Source organism: Dendrobium catenatum, unplaced genomic scaffold (assembly GCF_001605985.2).
Source record: "Dendrobium catenatum unplaced genomic scaffold, ASM160598v2 fragScaff_scaffold_104, whole genome shotgun sequence".
NCBI classification, from domain to species: domain Eukaryota; kingdom Viridiplantae; phylum Streptophyta; class Magnoliopsida; order Asparagales; family Orchidaceae; genus Dendrobium; species Dendrobium catenatum.
Window position 1 is genome coordinate 340,831 of NW_021318566.1, and position 20,030 is coordinate 360,860.

The window sequence follows — 20,030 nt, forward strand, 5'->3', positions numbered from 1 at the left end:
TATATATATATATATAAACAAAGAGAGAGGGAGAGAGAGGAAGAGCCAGGCATGGCTACTAGGGCACAAGCAAGGCGGGCGTCAGGTCGGTGCCGGTGTGTAGAGGAGATGGAATCGGCGGCAGGTCATGCTAGAATCAGGTCAGCAAGCCAATGGTGAAGAGGTTGGTGACTGAGTCAGCTGGAATCTAGTTTGCCTAGTGGAGGCAGGAACCGGGAGTTGAGGTCGGCTAGGGCACTAAGGCTGGAGTCGAATTTGGTGGCTGAGTTCTGTGCGAAAGAGGAGGTTGGCGGCTGGAGATCAAGCAGCTGGAGGAGGAAGAGGAAGGCTCTGTTCGGTGGGTGTAAAGGAAACTGAAGCAAATCGGTGGTCTTCGGCTAAAGGAGATACGAACGAGAGTGCAAGTATGGGAGGTATGGGGCTTCAATTTCTTCTCATTTGTGTGCTTGAATGCTTATCTTTGGTTTTGTCGTGTGTGGGTTTTCTGTCGAGAGGAGTGGGGCGGTTGTGTTAGATCGTGGGTAGTTGGGGGTTTGTGAGGTGGTCAGCTGTTAAAGTAAATAAATACCCCTAACAAATATGATATGCGCCCTATAGCATATCATGTTTGTTGCAAACTAGTTGACCATACATATTTCTAACATTAAGTTTTAGATGTCACGTAGAGGGTCTTTTAGATATCCCTGATTTATGTTCTCAATTTATCAGGCATAAAACTTACCTTCTGCCCTAGCTTCATACTTTGGTGGGCTTGTTGAAGAAGTGTATACCGGTGACCTAAATCTTTTAGATTTATATTAGTTCGGTGGTAAATAGTCATCTGTCCAAAGCTTTATGTATGACGGACTTTTATACTGACAATATTCCCTTAGTTCGGCCAAAGACTTTATAAGAACTGCGGGATGACTTCTTCGGTCCTGAGCTTTGTGCTCTATCGACCATGCCAAAAAGAGAAGCTTCTTCGGTCTTAGCTTTGTGCTTGGCAGATTTAATGAAGGAATAATGCCTCCAACTTGATAAAAATTTTAGTTGTGGCTTGGTGCTTTTGAGTTGATTGAGAATCTTCTTTTAGATTTTGCTTCAATCCATTTGTTAGTTGAGAAAATCTTATGAATCTGAATTCCTTTGATTTGATAAATTTGACAAATATCAAACTTAACAGTATTAATCATTGGGCTAACAAAACAATGCTTTCCTACTACATCCTCTTATCATGACTTATTGAGTAGGTAAAACTGTCAGTGACTCCGTCGTCTATAAGCTTGTTAAGACTTATGTTATACATATTTGAGCGCTTAACTTATACTATAACAACTCATATTTATCAAATTTAATTTGTTAAAGTTATCATATCACAATGTCTTCTCAATATGAACTTTAAGATTTTGGCAAATTTGAAGGTGAATCTTCAATTTTTCCAATGATCATATATTTGCTTGCTTATAAGCCCTAGCTTCTACCCTGTATTTATATAGTGTAGCTTCATGAATGATTTTAAATATTTATTTGAGGATTGATGTTAACCCAAATAAATATTTAAAATGTTCGTTGTCTTGAAGAGAAAATTTAATTGTCATCAAATTTTGGCATTTTTAAAATTAAAAATGCCCCCTGTATTGTAGGAGAATTTCTAAGACAACTTAAAAATATTTTCTTTCTTTGCAAGGGAATGATCTTCAGCTTGCTTTCTTAAGAATGATATTTCTTCAGATATCTCCCATTGATGGGGGCATAGGTCGTCGACCTTCCATATTAATGAGTTGATAGGCTCCTCCCTAGTACATATTCTCGATGACAAAAGAGTCTTCCCAATTTGGTTCAAATTTATTACAAATTCTTCAGTGTGGGATAATTGGTCTTCTCAGCACTAGACCAATTCTTCTTCTTAAAATGCTCGATGGCGTACCATACGATCGAAATATTTTACCATTCTTGCTCGATAAAATTTCTATATTTTGTTGATCTTGGAGCCTAACTTCATCCTATGTGTAAATTAATTAAATTAAATAGAAAATATACTAATTAGTTATTTAGTTTTATAAATTATTAATTAATATTTATTTGAGATATTTTCTTTTAGTTATTAAAATTTATCTATTTAATTATACATTGTATAAGATTTTTTTAATTTATCAACCATAAATGATCTCTAAGTTTAAATCTATCACGTGAATTAGCAATCTAAAGGTTTTCGTTTTAGTAGATCTAAAGCCGAATTCATGGAGTGTAATTTTAGTAGTAATTGAGTGATCAAGTCATTAATAAGTGTGGTCATTTTAAATATCTTAGGTCTATTGTTCAGAGTGATGGTAAAATAGATGGGGATATTATTAGTAGAATTCAAGTTGGGGAGGAATGCTTCGGGTTTATTGTGTGATAGAAAAGTATCACTAAAATTTAAGAGAAAATTTTATAAGATAATGGTGAGACCTGCAATGCTTTATGTCGCAAAATGTTGGCCATTAAAAGAGAAGCATAATATTAAGTTAAGTGTTGCTGAGATGAGGATGCTCAAGTGGATGAGTCGATTTACTCTTAGAGACAATATTTAAAATGAGCATATCCGTGAAAAGGTTGGAGTAGCTCCAGTGACAAATAAGATTAGAGATAGTTGCATTAGATGGTTTGGTCATGTAAAACGGCGGCCTTCCAATGACCATGTTAGGAGATTAGATGTATTAGATTTGGCCTATGTTAAGAAAGGTAGAGGTAGACCTAAAAAGACTTGATTAGAAAATATTAGAAATGACATTTCTTTATTTGATTTAAATGAGAATTTGACCCTTAACAGGACACAATAGAGAAAAAAGATTCATGTAGCCGACCCCAAATAGTGAGATAAAGGCTTGATGTTGTTGTTGTAGTAATCGAGCTTCTTAAGAAGCTTGTTCACTAGTTTTAAATAATATTATTTATGATCAAAAACAAGTCAAGCGGCAAGGTATTCAAATTTGTTCATTTAATAACCAAGTTTTTATAAAAACATGCATACTTATTCAATTAGTTAATCAAAACAAATATGAATGATCATTTACAGAGTCAAGCCATGAGCAACTCGTCAAATACTAGGTTTATTTGCAGTGGTACCTCCCTCCCTCCATCCCTAAAGGCATGAGGTGCTCAGGAGGCACATTGCCTCGCCGAAATACTCAAGCATCAAGATGCTAGTACCTCAATAAGCATGATCTATATTGTCCTATATGCGTGAAGCGATTCTCACCTTACTGTCAGCAAATTAATCTGCAGTACACCTATTTGTCTTTTTATATTTACGAATCACAAGCATATAGATCAAATGATCTACAATACTCACAAATTAATTTTCCAGAGCAACTTCTCACCTCTTAATTAAGAAGGCTGAGAATGACGAAAGAACATAGAGCAAATCTACCTATAAAGCTCGTTATACTACGATCAAAGTGAGTGCCCTATTGCAAAAATTGGCACCTACCCAACTAGATGGACATACAACTCTTTGAGCCAGTATTTGAGAGAACTATCTTTATTGAGTCAAAACAACAAGCATCCACCGGCCTACTATTGAGAATCATGAAGAAATCCTGGAAGAGTAATGGAAAACTCACTCTGGTGAGAGGAATGAGCAGAGCGATCCACAGCTTGAAGCTCGAATAATATAATAAATAATTAAAACTAACTAAATAATAATTAAATAATTAATTGAACTATTAATAAGATAATTAGTTAATGGTTATTTCAGAAATATAATTAGCATGTTAGATATCAAATATATTATTATAATATTGACGTTAAATAAAATTGAAATAATAAGTAATTCGTATGTAACATATAATTCCATTCAAAGTACAAACTAACCATCCTAAATTCTAAATTAAATTGTCAAACTATTTCACAAAATTTACGAGTTAAATTGCTAAGTAGGTTTTAATATTTAACACCCAAGAATTTAATAAATACCTAAATTCTAAATTTTAAATTTATATATTTAATACATAAATTTCATTATTTACTCAGAAAATTTTAAATATCAATAAAAATATAACTTACATCCATTAATGTTTTGCAGGCTATGCATATTCTATCGTCACTTAATATGCACCATCCCAAAAGTAAGAGAGATTATCCTGTACAAAGTCCAAATTCATCCGGAGGTCAATCAGAACACGTCATATCATCTAATACATTATACATATGATGTAACACGATTGGATTAACCTCCGGACGCCTCCAGACTCTACACTAAATATTTTTTTTCCAAAAGTATGCAAGATATCTTCTCTTTTAATTCTTGAAACCCTACTTAACGAGAAATTATTATGTACGTACGTCGAACGCAGTACACTGTTCAAAGACCAATCAGAATACGTCACGTTAACAATACCAAGCACGGTACCGAACGGTGGTGACTTAACGCATTATGATTGATCTCTAAACGAAGTTCAGCTTCCGCGCAAAATAATTTGCCCTACTTAACATAGTATAAGAAAGTGAGGATGTAACTTACTAGTACAACGCACCCATGAGACTGACATAAATAAAATTATTCAATTTGACTCATAATGATCTAAAATATCATGCGCGCAGTCAATAATCTGTACGGCTATAGTAATTTCTATTTAATCCACATTAGCTACAATTATTTTATCAAATACAAGAGCAGCACACACACAAATATGCGCATAATAAAAACAACAATTTCATTCACTGTTTATAATTATTAGCTTCTATTGGCACAAATAGACAGTCATTTCTCTTAAAAAACAACTTATAATTCGATTTGCCACATTTAATGCTCTATCTGTATAGATCGTAATTCATGGAGATTCAGAGAGATACGAGTCCTCATATCTGCTCTTAGACGTGCATTTTTATAGCTAAATGAGTATGCTTTCTTTAAAGCCGAGCCTTTCCTCGTTCAACAGCAGCACTCTGCAAGGTAGATTACATGAGAAGAAGAAAAAATGCTGCAGGAATTAATCATTAGAACTTTGTAGGTGATGTTGTGCTGAAAACATTTGGGGTCAAAATTCTAATTAACGGTCTGTTTGAAACAATCTTTTTACAATTTTATTTTTCAAACGACAGTCTTACAGTCATAATTCTTTCTGATTACTATTTTCAGCTATTTTTTATAAAATTTCTATGCTAGTAAGATGTTTTTAATAGCAACTTTCAAGAAAATTATTTTTCTCACATTAATTTTATAATCATTTTTATAAAATACTACAATAGTCTCAAGCATGTCATGATTTTTTTATTGGAATGAGAATCAAAATTAATAAATCAATTAAAGATTTTCCATCAATCTCAAAATAAATTTAACAATTTTAAGATCTATCCTTAAACCAAAAAAAAAAAAAAAAATTCTAAGATATCTGAATCAAATTTTTCCTATTGTGATAAATGGTATCGTGTTGCTATGTTGCCCATATAAGGTCATCTCCAACCGAACGCCAAACATGCGAATGGCGTCGTTTAGTCGCTTCAATCGAATGCCAAATCTTCCACTATTTGCTTGCGGGTGAGCAGTGCGATGTCAATATTGGTATTGCACTGTTCACCTACGCGAATTTTCTATCTCAACAAAATTTGTCGAAGAAACACGCCAAAGAGGAGAAAGAAAGTTATCTTCGCGGAAGCCAGCAAAATGGAGTACGATTAGAGATGAATCACGGCATTTTTTTAGTTTCACTGCATTTTGAAGTGAAAAATAGAATTTTCGGTTGGAGATGCCCTAAATGAACTAAAGGGCTGACTAATAAATGTGTTCGAGATGCCCTAAATGAACTAAAGGGCTGACTAATAAATGTGTTCTTCGAAGTCATTAAATAATAAAATGTATGTAGAAATGATAAGTTTCTGAAAATATTTTTTTCACAAATCAAATTTGTACTTTGGAAATTAAAGCCTCGTACCAGTGGACTGCCCTTAGCAGCACGTTCTGTCAGATAGGAGCATGGCTTGAAGAAATCACCATATCTTTTAGTCCACTCCTCTAATCTCTTGTGGATGTAACTTGCTCCAAGAGTGTCGGCCCAGAAGATGATACCACCTCTGTAGCCAAGGATTAACATCCAAGATTGTTTGAAGTTAGAAACCATGTCCGGAAAAACAAATTAGTAATAGGAATTTCAACTTAAACAACATCAACAACAACAACAACAACAACAACATAAAGCTTTTGCCCCACTACGTGCGGTTGGCCACATGAATCCTTTTTCTCCATTGTGTCCTGTTAAAAGTCAAATTCTCATTTAAATCTAATAAAGAACGATCATTTCTAATATTTTCTAACCAAGTCTTTTTAGGTCTACCTCTAACTTTCTTAATATAAATCAAACCTAATACCTCTACTTTCCTAACAGAGTCATCGGAAGGCTGCCGTTTTATGTGTGACCAAACCATCTAAGGTGACTCTCTCTAATCTTATCACGTATATGTTGATCAAAGTTCCTAAAAAATGGGATCTTATTTTCACACTCAATTAGTAAAAAAAAAAACCATTAATTTCTAAAATAAAATTTTCACGTACAAGCGACCAAACGAGCCGTTAGAGAAATCAGAAATATCAAAGAATGTAGAAAAAGAAATCATTGATAGAAGCCATGAACCTGTATGGAGGGAACCCCATGCCCATGATAGAAGCGATATCAAGATCCGATGCCTTGACAGCAATACCCTCGTCAAGAACTCGACAAGCTTCGTTCACAACAGGAAGAAAAACCATTTCTACAATTTCTTTATCTGAAATCTTCATTAACTGCATTAAAATACATGAATCATGGAATGAGGAATCAAATGTCAAATGTTAATTAATCAATGCATTGTAAAAGAGAGCAGATTTTTAATCACACAATCTTCATAATGCTTGTTAAACAGTCATACAAATGTCAATTCAAACAACAAGAAATAAAAAAAGTTTGTTCATTAATACTTAAAACTAATCATTACCATCTGCCTCCTAATTAGATGTTTTGGTCACATGATTCATTCACACTCTAGGGGTGTCAATTTCAGGTCACGGGTCGGATTCGGATCGAACCTGGGACTAACCCGGCACTATTCAGGTCAACCCGAATCCGACCCATTTTTTGCAAACCGCTTCGGGTTCGACAGCGGCAGAAATCACGTAACTCCGGCGCTCGGCAACGGCATTGCGGGGAGCGGCAACCCGCGACAGCGGCAGCGACTAGTGGGAAGCAGCATTATGAATTCGCAGGTAGATGCGACGGCACGACGAGAGGCAAGCGATGTGACGCGTGGCAGGCGATGCGACGTGGGCAGGCTATGTGGGCAGCCGGGTCATTTCCAAGTTTTCGGGTCAACCCGAACCCAACCCGATTTTTGAAACATGCCAAAAACCTTAAACCGAACCAGATTTCAGGGTTCGGGTCAACCCAAACCCGAAATTTCCAGGTCGGGCTCGGGTCGGGCTAAATATTGACACCCCTAATTCAATCATAAGACTTTTTAAAGATAAATATTACATCCCTAAAAAAATAATAAAAAAAAAAGATAAATATTACAACCCAGGAAAATGGTGACCTCTCATCATAGGGTTTCTACGAACACAGAACACAGGAATTCGTAATAAATAAGTTATCCTAATGTAACAATGTCAAATAAGAAAATTCCAATGCAGGAAACTTGGATGAAGTGAAAGCATGGCGATGAACAAAACAGGAAGTAGGTTGACAGTCAAAAGTATTAATAATTTCCCCAGTTGTGCAGTGTAGCATGCTCAACAATTCTGCAAGCATTCCCCAAAACAAGACGCAGATCACCAAAGCTTACCTCAGGATCAACTGTAACACCGGCCATTTTCCTCGATTTTTCAATGTACGTGTTTATTTCAGGGTCAACAGTAGCTTTCCGCCTATTGTCATATTTGTAGAACCCCTTCCGAGCAGCTTCACCTGTAAAGTGCCGAAACCACATATAAAATCCCAGGCTTAAAGGAAAAAAATATACCAATTAAAGCATTGTCATAGCCAAACAAAATGATCATGAAGGGTCTTCTACACATCGAACTACATTTACCTGATCGCTTATCCTCAAGCATGAGTGACAACAGCACCGATTTGTAGGACCTATCAGGGAAACTTTGAAGATATTGCATGCCAGTAGCCACTCCAACCCCAAAGCCAACAAGATCAATCATTCTGTGTATATAGCATAGTAATTGCAGTCACTTACTTAAAATAAGACAAAAAATTATGGTCTGGCAAAATAATCTAACTAAGGCTTTGTTTGGGACGGCTTTCCTCCTGCTTCTTAAAGCAATTTTTTAGTTAAAAAATTTTAACTTTTGTATTAAAAAGCCGCTTTAAGAAGCAGTAGGAAAGCCGTCCCAAACGAAACCTAAGGCTTCGTTTGGGTCACAGCTTTTTTATTGTTTCTTGAAGCAGCTTTCAAGTAAAAAAATTTTAATTTTTGTACCAAAAAACTACTTTAAAAAGCAGAAAAAAAGTCATCCCAAATGAAACCTAAAACATGAAATGAACAACCGTTCTGTTTGGCAATAAAAACCAAATACCTGAAAGGGCCGATAGGCATTCCAAACTTAGTACATGCCCTATCGATCTTGTAGACATCTAGACCCCTATCAACAAATAAGAGTGCTGACTGAGTGTAAGGAAAGAACGTCCGGTTGACTGCGAAACCAGTACAGTTTCCAACAACTATTGGTGTTTTGCGAATTTTCTTCCCCAAATCCAGCAAGTCCAAAACGACCTGTGGAGAGGTTTTATTGGTACGCACTATTTCTAGAAGTGGCATCACGTGAGCAGGACTGGAGCAAAATCATTATTAATAACCCATTTATGAATAACAACGGCATCCAAATATAACAACTAACACGTATTACCTAAAGAAATGAGCTCCAACTATTCGGTCCTGAGAACTGGTTTTCTCTCCTATCAAATTCAAGTCTATCGTTGAAGTATTACTAGCAAGGATGCAATGTGGAGGGCAGTACTTTTCCAGATCAGAAAATATCTGCTGCTTCAAAGATATATTCTCTATAACTGCCTGCAGTGGCAATTATGGAGACCAAAAATTAAATTGAAGGGAATCCATGGCAAGCAACATTACCAAGGTGGAAGGAAAAAAATTATCAAGTGTTAACACTGGCCTCAATTACAATGTCCACGTCTCTAAAACTCTCATAATCAAGAACTCCTTTTACGAGTGAAAGAGTCTTCTCAAATTTTTCATCAGTCATTTTCCCTTTCTTCACACGACTTTGCAGATTGGCTGGAACAAAAAAAAAATCATCAAATGGAAAATCTCCAAATTAACCAGATAAACTACCAGGAACCCATTCCAGCACATGTTCATATCATGTTTACCTTTGATCCTATCGATTCCAGCTTTTAGGAAGTCTTCATTTACTTCTTTAAGAATAACTGGATAATTGCTCATTATCAATGCAGTTACAATTCCAGAGCCCATCAGGCCTCCGCCAAGAATAGCAACTTTTTGTGTTTTCCTAGGTGTAAGACCTAAGTCAGTGATACCAGGTACCTGTGGCAAGTATGAGAGTTTTACATTTCAGTTGCTTGAAATTTTGTTACAAGCTATAAATACATATCATAAGAATTTTTTTATTGAAAAACCATCGCCATTTAGTTTCTTAATGAAAATAAAAAAAGTCACCATTATAGTTTTTTGTTGTCTATATCCCTACCAATTTTTATATGCCATGTACAAAATTATGGCTTATGCAGATATTTAAGTGAAATGAATTGGTATTCCATTGATCAAACTTTCCTGATAACTAGTTCTCTTTTAGGCTCCATCAGATTAAGATAAGTAGATAAGATACTTGAATTTTTATGTGAGCATATGTAGGCCTTCTCTTGTGGGTATAGAATGTTCTCCTTACTCACTTTCACGTTAAATTGAAAGCTAAAAACCATAGAAATTAATTGAATCCTTTCTTTTGATTAAATATAACAATGCTTTTTAAGGTTAAATAAGCAAAAGTCCATGATGCTTGGGCGCATAATTACATTGAAGTTTTTTTAAATTCTCCATTTTTGTCGCTCGCATATTTGTGAAACCATTTTCATTAACAAAATCATTAGTTACAAGAAAATTGATATAAAATCCCTGCATTTCCCTCCATTTTTGTTAATTTAGTGAAAAATGACAAAAATATTACTGCAATTTCCCACCATTTTCTCCATCTTAAGATTTAAGGGCAGACAATGACCCTCCTCCTTCCCTCCCAAACGTCCCCAACATTGGCAATCTCACTACAGCTGACAAGTCCCCACACTTTCTTCCAATACAAAAATTTTCACCTCTACCAATCGTGCTCCATTGATGAAACAAGGTGATAGAAGCCCATATCTTACCTTATTCTTCCTCCTCTATTTCTCCAACATCACCAGAGTCAATATCCTGAGCCTCAATCACTTTATCGTTAACCACAAGCTTGCATCCCTCCAAAAGCTTTCACATTCACATACCAAAAACCATTTTTCCAAGCAGATTTCGGTGACATTGTGTACCTTGAGGCATGCTTCAGAAAGAGATGGATGCAAAGTGCCTTAAAGCTATAGCTTCACATGGGGAAAAGAAATGTACACCCCAAACAAGTGAAGTATGTCTACACCCTTATTTTTCCAATTTTTGATATGTTGAGCAAAAAAAATACCAAGAGATGAAATCACTTGATTACGGATGAACTCGTTAATTTGTATAATATATTAGAAGAGATTAAGATATAGACATTTGAGAGAAAAAACTTAGGGGTGATGAACATTTTCTGATTATTGATGATGTGTCATCGGCCGATGAATTGTTTATAAAGGACGAAAAGAAAGTTTCTCTACACAATTATATGAGGAAGTTCTCAATTTGACCTTTTTTAAAAAAAAGAATAAGAATAGAAAAAGTTAACATGCAAAAAATATAGATGTAGGTATAAATATAAATTATAAAATGTCAATATAATTATTGATTTAAATAATATTCTTATTGAATTTTATAGATTAGAGAAGAGGAAAGTGATTGAGATTGATGATAATAAAGAAGATTGGGAGGATGTTGATACAAGTGAAAATGAGGGAGGCAAGAGAGTAATCAATTACAATGATGATTCTAATAAAGATGCTCCAAGTGATGGAGAGAGAGTGATTTTTTAGATTTAGAATCCTAAGTCAAAACTATTTTATGTTATGACATGTTTACTAGTTTGGTTTAGATATTATTTTAATTACAAGTGTTAAAATACTTGCATATTATTGAGTGCTTTAATGTTTTTTTATGATGCTATATTATGTTTTAAAATAATTAATGTTAAATACTTTAATTTTCATTTTTTATTTATTTAATTATTTTTATTTTGCAACTTATGTCTCAACTCACAACAAAAAATGCCACAATACCCAATTGTACAATTTTAGGAATTGGTTTCTATAAATAAGAATGAATGCCATATAGATGCAAAAAGTAAGCAAATGATGCTGCGAAAAGAATAAAAAAATATAAATTAACAAATATTAGTTTGACTTAACCTTAGAAGTAGCGCGTTGTGCAAAGAACACATGGACCAAGCTCTTGCATGTGTCAGAGGTAAGAAGATGCTGAAACGAACTGGCTTCCTAAAAAACGATGTGTAAAGAGGTCAGTGGGTCCTCGAAAATGATCATCCTGTGAATAGGAATTTAGATGAGAAATATGTACCTTACGAAGTCCAGCTAGAGGCCCTGATACTATGCCTTCTTCTATGACATCAATGCAAACCAACGGATGCTGGAGATTCGCAGCTTGCTTTTGAGCTTGAGCTCTGGCAAACTTTAGAATTTCCCTGGCCTCTCCTAGTGATTCCAATTTATCAGTTTTAAAAAGGCTCCTTATCCACGGTCTTTTAAATTCAACAATATCCAAAGCCCATCGTCTAGCAGTGATGACCAATTGATCAGGTGGAACAATGGCATCAACAAGACCCAATGAATGGGCTTCTTCTCCTTTAATTGACTTGGACAACTGACATGCAATAGTCAACATAAGATTATACTCCAAACAAGAGTTTACATAACCTCAACAAACATGGGAAATTGTTTACATAATAAGCCACTTTACCAGGATCATTTCAAGAGCTTTAGTAAGGCCCACAAGCCGTGGGAGTCGTTGAGTTCCTGAAATAAGACAAGTTGCTCACACAAGATGGTTAGACAAATGGAAAGGTCAAGTACGTGTTTATGCAATTTAAAGAAGAGTTCAGTGTTTTTGTTTTATTCTTTCATAAAATCCAAGAGGCTCTTTTAGGATACACAATAAAACTAACCATCAAAAGTAGATCTAAGCATAAGTAACGCTGCCCCAACAGGTCACTTTGGCCAAGTTTCGACAGCCATTAGGGGATTCAATTAATAAACTTAGCCCCTTGCTTGAATGCCGACATTTAGCACGCCTCAATCACAATGCACGGTAGGATCATTTCCGATGGATGTCAGCAACATGAGGCATGCTTATCTCGCCACATCAGTATGATGAAACCAAATAGACCCTCATTAAAATAAGAGGTATTGCAAAACATTTGGAACTTAATTAAATTTTGTTGTACAAAAATTGTCTTCCATGAAAAAATTTTTAGGTATAATTTTTATTTCTGAAAACTCGATCTACTACCATTACTTGCATTAGCTCTACATGAATCCCCCATACCCCATCTTAATCAGCCACTGCGTTCCAAGCCACTTCAAACTCTCTTTATCCTATCTAACTGTATAAGCTAACCCTGTCAAAGAAACTATCCAAAATAATTCTCAAATCGAAAACAAGTAAATAAAGTAATTGTTGTTTACATCAAATAAGGTTGAGTAAGCTCTTAAAAGGTACCTCCAAAGCCTGGGATGACACCAAGTTGAAGCTCAGGCAAGCCTAACTGAACATTTGAAGTGGAAATGCGTGCATGGCATGCCTAAAAATTCCAAGAAAGGCATTAAAAAAAATCATATTCTTAGAAACAAATATTTTCAAAGTTCAATGATAGCATCACTCAATATACCATGGCAATCTCTAACCCGCCACCAAGTGCCAGGCCATCAATAGCTGCTACTGATGGCTTTTTTGCACCTACTAAGCAAAAAAAATACTGTTATATTAAAATACTTGTACATAGAGAGAGTTCAAAATACAGATATTTTGAAGTTCAATAAACCACCTTCCAAGGTGTTGGTAACAATTTCAATGGAAATAAAGTCTGCATTAGGTTGTCCAACTGAAAGAATAAAAAATTAACGTTAATAAAGCAAAAAAAAAAGAAAAAAAGTCTCCAATTAAAAGTTTTAATCTTACTCTTTCCCCCTTGAATTGCACTAAAAGCACTGATATCGAAACCTCCGGAAAATTTCCCCCTAGAACCTGCTCAATACTCAAAATAATAAGAAATAAAGTAGAAAGACAAAAGATAAGCAGATACAATTACAAAGGTTACCTGTGACAACAATTGCTTTCACATCATTTCTTTTCAAAGCTTGTTCATAATTGTCTTTCAGACTGTACAATACTGAAGAAAGAAAAAAAAAACATAAAAAAGAGACGCCTTTAGTAACTAAAAACTATTGCAGGATGAAAAGCCTTAAAGGATGATCATAATTTTGTCAGGTAATTGAATGAAATTGAAAGAAAGCAATGTAGCAAGCGGAAAACTGAAAATGTATTTGAAGAACGTTTTATATATGATTTAATAAGCAAGCATGTTTATCTAAATAAACACAGCTACAAACCTTCCCCAGAAACAACGCTAGAAAAAACAAATCAAAATGTCATGGAGTAGGTTCCTCTTTTTAATATGTGAGAATTTTGACAACTATATATATATATAATCAGAATATATATTGTTCATGCAGAATACCAATAAGATACATTTGATTGGCTAAGAAGATTACATAAGGAATGGTCAAAGGTTATCAAAAAGGTTAGGATATTATGGTGACTTTGCTTGGCTAACCAAACCATCTAAAGCTGCTTAGAAAGATATGAAAGATTGCCCTTTATTTAAAGGGACTTTTAAACCCTCTAAAGACGAAAATGTTGCTGCAATAGGAAATGTGGTGAAAAAAAAAATCCATGGATACCTATAGGGCTGCAGCAATCACTGGCACTTAATAAACAATTCTTTCTGAACCAATAAAGAACATCAAAATGGCTAATGTAATTGTACTGAAATTAAAAAAAAATAATTTAAAGGCCATACTTCGTATGCACAAACTAAAATCATCGGGCTTCACCGAACTAAATGTTAAGTGATGTTAGTTAGACGGAAGATGAAGTGGTGATGATGAGGACATCGCCAGCATTTTCGACGCCGGAGATCGACGGCCACGAGCATGACTTGTATTTTGTCATTTATGTAGTAGCGTATTTTATTTTGATGTTCTTCCGCTCTTGCCCTTATGAGCATTTAGTCGCTTATGTAGCCCAGAAGGGCATTTGTGTCATTTCTTATTTTTTTCATTTTGGCCTATTTATATGAGGCCTCATGCATTGTAATTTCAGTTTTTGATGAATGAAAATTTGCCTCTTATGTTCTCTTTGTGAGTTCAACAATCTCTTAGTGAGTTCGCCGGAGAAAACTAGATCTCTTAGTGAGTTCTAGTTTTCGAATTATCTCATCCTGTGGAAATTCAAAGTGAATATATTCAAGGTTAACAATTCTGTGGTGGTCCAAATCCCTAGATCTTGTTTTCTCTCCTCCTTTCCCTGCATTTGTTTTCGTTTAGCCTTGGCCTGATCAAACCTCCGGCCACTTTGGCTGCCACCCCGCCGGCCAAGCCTTTCTCCAGGCTTTGGCCATCGATCCAGAAAACCCCGTGCAGCCATCCCCCCTCCTCCTTACCGATTCTCAACTCCACAGCCAGCAGTCCAAGCCGTGAGCTTTTCTTCCCCAGATCCCCGAAATCTCACCTGCAGCCTTCACCGCCGTTTCCCTCTGATTTTCCCAATCCGTGGAATGTCAACAATTAATGCTAGATTAATTGCTTAATCCATCAGCCTTTTTTCAGAATTTGGAATTTTGCTCTACCCTTGGCCTTCTCCACCTAAGTCGATCGTCTCCCCTCTTTGGGTTTCGAGCTACCTATCCACGAACGACGATCTAAGGGTCCTTCTTCCTCGGAGTGGCCTCGGTTCTAATGTGGAGACGCTTCTTCCGCTAAAGCCTAGATTAGTGAGCGTATGGGCTCTAAAGGTGAGAGTTCTCTTTATTAATTCGTGGATTCTTGTTTACTGTCGTAGCGTACAATTATTCTTTGCATTCTCTTGAATGGATTGGTCAATCGAATGTCGCTCTTCGTTGCCTAAGCAAATTAAAACTAAGAATCCTTAAGTTCACTCTTTTATTACAAATGATAACTTTAATTTGGATTACTTTGTTCAAATTGCTCTCTATAATTTTCTAAAGTAACTCCATCGCATGTACGTTTCACATCAGGTGAGTAAGCAGAGAGAAAGTAAAACAACTTCAGCTGTGGCTGGGGAAGTAATTTTGTTGCCCAGGAAGTGATGTATAAATGTTTTGGTACTGGTCAGCCTCAAGAGGATAAAAATTACTCTAGGGATAAGAGGTTGATCTTCCCCAAGAGTTCACATCAACGGGAAGGTTTGGCAGTCACTTGGAAGTAGCTAAATCTAGCTTCTAATATTCTGCAGTCGCTTGGAAGTGGCTAAATCTAGCTCACCTACCAGTAAAACCCTTGCACCATTCATGCACACAGAGATACATACATTATACATAGATAATGTATATCCATCCACACAAAAATCTAAATATTCAAAAAAATAATAATGGGATAAAAGAGGCATGGCATATATATTATTACATAATAAATGATCAAACTTGATAAATTAAAACAAAATGATTTTAAAGTATATTATTTGATAATGTCATATAACATTTAATAATTATATGCTTTGTAAAATTTAGAACAGAGTAATATGATAAAATAAATCTACCACATAAGTAGTCATATACTACATATGGTAACATCATTCACGGTCTGTATATTGTATATACTGAAATGTACGCCATTATATGTAGCTGGTCGTATGTGTATTTTTGCACATGTTGATTCTTTTGCATTCGCACAAACAAAATGCATATTGATAGGACATGGGGGTAATTTTATAAGTCGTACAACCAAACAACAGGAAGCAAAAAGCTCCACTTCCTCATGGACAGCCAAAAGCTTTTTTCAAAGTGGTTTTGATACAGCATTGTCAACCAATTGGTTCTGACAAACTTGATTTCTCATTGGCTAACTCCAAGGAATCAAATACTTTGGAACCATACCGATTTTCATGTATTTCTGGTGGCACATTGTCATTTATAACCGATTTTACATAAATTTATCTAATTTTAAATTACTTTGAAATTTATAAAGATAAGCATGCCTCATCCTTGATTGGGAATAAAATTCTTTACAAATATGACTTCGTGTTTATGGAATTCCATTAATGATTCACTTGCACTATCGCAGTCAAACCAAGCAACAAATTGGTTCTCGTGTCTTTTTCATTATCGTTTATGGCCTGATTTTATTGTTTGTTTTAAATTTCAAATTAATTTTAAATGTGATACAGATAAGGATGCCCCACCCTTGGGACAAACCTCTTTATAAACAGCCCCGCATGTGCCTGAAATTTTATTATTGATTTGGCTATTAAAGTTATGAACAATTCCCATTAACTTTTTTTTGGCTTTCTAGTTTTTTCCCCAAGAATTTGACAACCCGATGTCTTAAGCATTTGACATCACCAACTTCATGATTCATTGTTTAGTATATTTTAATAATGTTTTCTTTCCATTTTCATTTTGATCGTTCACTCTATTGTGTATACTACATCAACTAGGTTTTAAAGCCAGATGTTTTGATATCTCTTTCATCAATTTTCCTGATTTTTTTGGCCTTGTTTTCAATAATTTTCTATAGTTTCCACTTATTTTCATCAATTTTTTCAGTTTTGTTCTCGTCCCACATCCATATGCTCTTCCCTCTTCACATGAAAAAAAATGGTAATTGTACTTCAACATACCATCTCTCTCCTTGCATCCTCTTTTTATCTCCTCTTGTTAGCCTTTTTCTCCCACGTTCATTGAATAGAAGAAAATTTAAAAAAATCAGTAAAGTTTCTCCATTGCTGCGCCCCCTCTTTTCTCTCTCTATCATCTCATCACCTAAATTCCCTCGACTATTCATAACATATCTCAACAACCATTTAAACAAAGTCTGATTTTTTATAAATCTGTGCATATTATCTCCACAAAAATAAGCTACCTAAAATATTTAATGAATCCTAAAATCTTTCTACAAAATTAGCTACCTAATTAAATTTGATTCAATTAAATACTCCTAATTGTGCCTACGAACGGATCTAAAATTGAGGTTCCGTGTTGTCATACATAGAAATTCCAAGAAATTCATAACTACTGCTATAGCTGAGAGTGAAGTTATCATTTCCATTGAAAGTTGATACTTTTCTTTTGTTAATTTGCAAATTTAGTGCCTGCATGGCTTATTGCATCAGGAAACTTCACTTCAACTACCCTGATATTAACTTGGGTTTGAAAGCTGCTTCAAATATTTATTTTCTAGAGTTGAGAGAAACCTAGATTGAGCAATTGATCTTCTAGACTTTTAGGTTGGTGATAATAAAAGATTTTGGCTAGGAATACATTAGACATGAAGAATTCTGCAATCCTGTAAGATGATATGAATGTTAAACTAAGTGATAAGTAGGTCGCCTACATATACATCCATAAAAACTGATAAATCTGATGCAAGACGATAAAGTCAATAAAAAATCATATTAATTTGAAATTTGATTATAGATGTGATTTATAGGAAAAAGCATGGTTAGTGACATCCAGATTTATAAATAGTATGTGCCTTGAAATTAACTCAAAAGTATGACTTCTTGAAACAAGGAATATAGATGAAGCTCATCCTAAAAACTTAGAAGTGAAAAGGAGGTTGTGTATTTCCTCTATAAATAATAACAATCACTCTATAAATAATTTCCATTTGAGCTTGACTTATCATATAGCCAATTAAAAAAGAAAAGTACAGAGAATGAAGACACAAATATCATATCTATCAAAACACAAATATCATATATATCCAAGTGAGTCAATTTCCATGAGCAAATGCTTCCCAAAGATTTAAGCCGCGCTTCATTTACGAGCCCTCGCTCGTACGAAAAACTTAATCAAACGGCGCCGTTTTAATATAAACAGTCAGAAGAAGGAAGCCCTAACTTGACCAAGTTACACCAGCAAACGGAAGCCCTAACTTGAGGCAAATTATTGGGTCAGGTGACCGGAGGCGAAAAATAAGTTCGGACATCCAATAAAAATTTGTCGCATCAGCTTGCGCTTTAGTTGCGCTTTTTTACTTGCGCTTTAGTTGCGCTTTGGTTGCGCTTTAGTTGCGCTTTGGTTGCGCTTTAGTTGCGCTAATTTTAAAATAATATTTTATTAATATCCGGACCCATCTCTGCGTTCGGTCACCTGACCCAATAATTTGCCCTAACTTGACCAAGTTACACCAGCAAACGGAAGCCCTAACTTATAACTTCTCAAACGCGGCCTAATTCATCATGGCAATCACGCCACGGATCAAGATACAAGCATAAAGGAAAACTCTGCTGAGAATTGAAGCATCTGAACTAGATGCTCGAATGAGATCAATTTTTTTATAGAGCCAGAGAATAGCATCTACCCAACCTTAGACTAGTGAAGAACATAATGGCCAAAACACTAAATCAAGCCCTGGATTACATTCAATAACTCCATGACTTCAATATGAGACGAAATTTTACCGACAACAAATGAGAAATGCCCTAGGAACATAGGTGAAGAAAAGGAGGCGGCATTACCGTCGATCGAGAGGGAATTCACAGGAGGATTAACAATGGTGATAATGGCCACGCCATCGGCACCCACCTCAATCGTCGTCCTCCCTTTCTCCATTATTCTTGCTCTTTCCGCCTCTGTCTTCCAGCTCGAAGAAGGCGAACTAAAAGACGACTACTAGCTACTTCATCCGGTACGGGTAGGAAACTATAAGAAACTCAGCAGAGCTGGTTACGTGGCGGCATGGGCAAAGTAATCAAGAGCGGTCGCATAGGCTTAGACCACAAAGTTATATTAAACAACAACTACGACAACATCAACTCTTTTATCTCACCTAAGAGTTTACATCAATTTATTTTATTTATTATGTTCATTTAAGAATTAAATCTTTATTTAAATCTAATAAAGAAAAATCATTTCTAATATTTTCTAACCAAGTCATGCTTATACCTATATAAATATATGAATCTAATATATGATGCATATAGTGAGATATATGAATTTGTGAATATACAAATTTTACTCAAACATCCAATAGCCTTATATATACATATATGGCCTAGACAATTAAGAGTTAACATGTTATGGCAGTGAAAACACCACCAAAATATGCCCACTAGTGACGACAGCAAATTTCTCACATGGCCCATGATTGAGCTTGGCAGAAGCACTTTCTCTCATAATAGTTTTTGTTATTAATTCCAATATATATACATGTACTGTTGACGAAGAGGCAACAAGGAGAAATAAGAACAGTTGAAATTCTTCTTCTTTGTTTTCACTGACCTTGGTAGCTAACATTCCTCTTGTAGATAGTTAACATTCTTCTTGCATATTTTTTTCATGGTATCAAAGTTTCTATAAGCCTCACAACTCTTCTCCCTCAATGGTTCTTCATTAGTAAAATGGAATTAGGAAACTCCTCTTCTGCCGAGAGTATCATCGATAATTCTCTGCTCGTTGGAACAACTACAATCCCGCCTCAATTAAAGTTTTTAATGTCTACCATTGAGAACATCATTATCGTCCAACTTACTCCCGAAAATCAACTCACATGGCGGTCGCAAGTCTTGAAGGTGTTTCACACCAACAATTTTGAGGGTTACCTGGATGGGACTGTTCGTCGCCCTCCCCGTTAAATTTCTTTGGATACTGGTACCGTAATACCCAACCCATTATTTTC

The 20,030-nt window shown here is 35.3% G+C and overlaps 1 protein-coding gene across 2 annotated transcripts; it reads right to left on the reverse strand.

The window, feature by feature from the left end:
- Positions 1 to 4,544: 4,544 nt before the first annotated feature.
- On the reverse strand, positions 4,545 to 19,101 carry LOC110104403 (glyoxysomal fatty acid beta-oxidation multifunctional protein MFP-a). Of its 2 annotated transcripts, none has more exons than XM_020833488.2 (18): positions 18,871 to 19,101; positions 13,430 to 13,501; positions 13,291 to 13,356; positions 13,157 to 13,213; positions 13,001 to 13,068; positions 12,832 to 12,913; positions 12,073 to 12,128; positions 11,674 to 11,976; positions 11,505 to 11,591; positions 9,330 to 9,504; positions 9,113 to 9,234; positions 8,846 to 9,009; positions 8,516 to 8,770; positions 8,020 to 8,141; positions 7,774 to 7,895; positions 6,591 to 6,739; positions 5,895 to 6,033; positions 4,545 to 4,908 (listed from the first exon to the last, which is right to left on the reverse strand). In XM_020833488.2, the coding sequence occupies exons 1-18, from the start codon at positions 18,962 to 18,964 to the stop codon at positions 4,873 to 4,875; spliced, it is 2,169 nt and encodes a 722-aa protein (XP_020689147.1). In that variant the 5' UTR covers positions 18,965 to 19,101; the 3' UTR covers positions 4,545 to 4,872. The 2 variants fall into 2 exon arrangements, with proteins under 2 accessions (XP_020689147.1, XP_020689146.1); XM_020833487.2 differs by having other exon boundaries at positions 13,001 to 13,071.
- Positions 19,102 to 20,030: the final 929 nt, after the last annotated feature.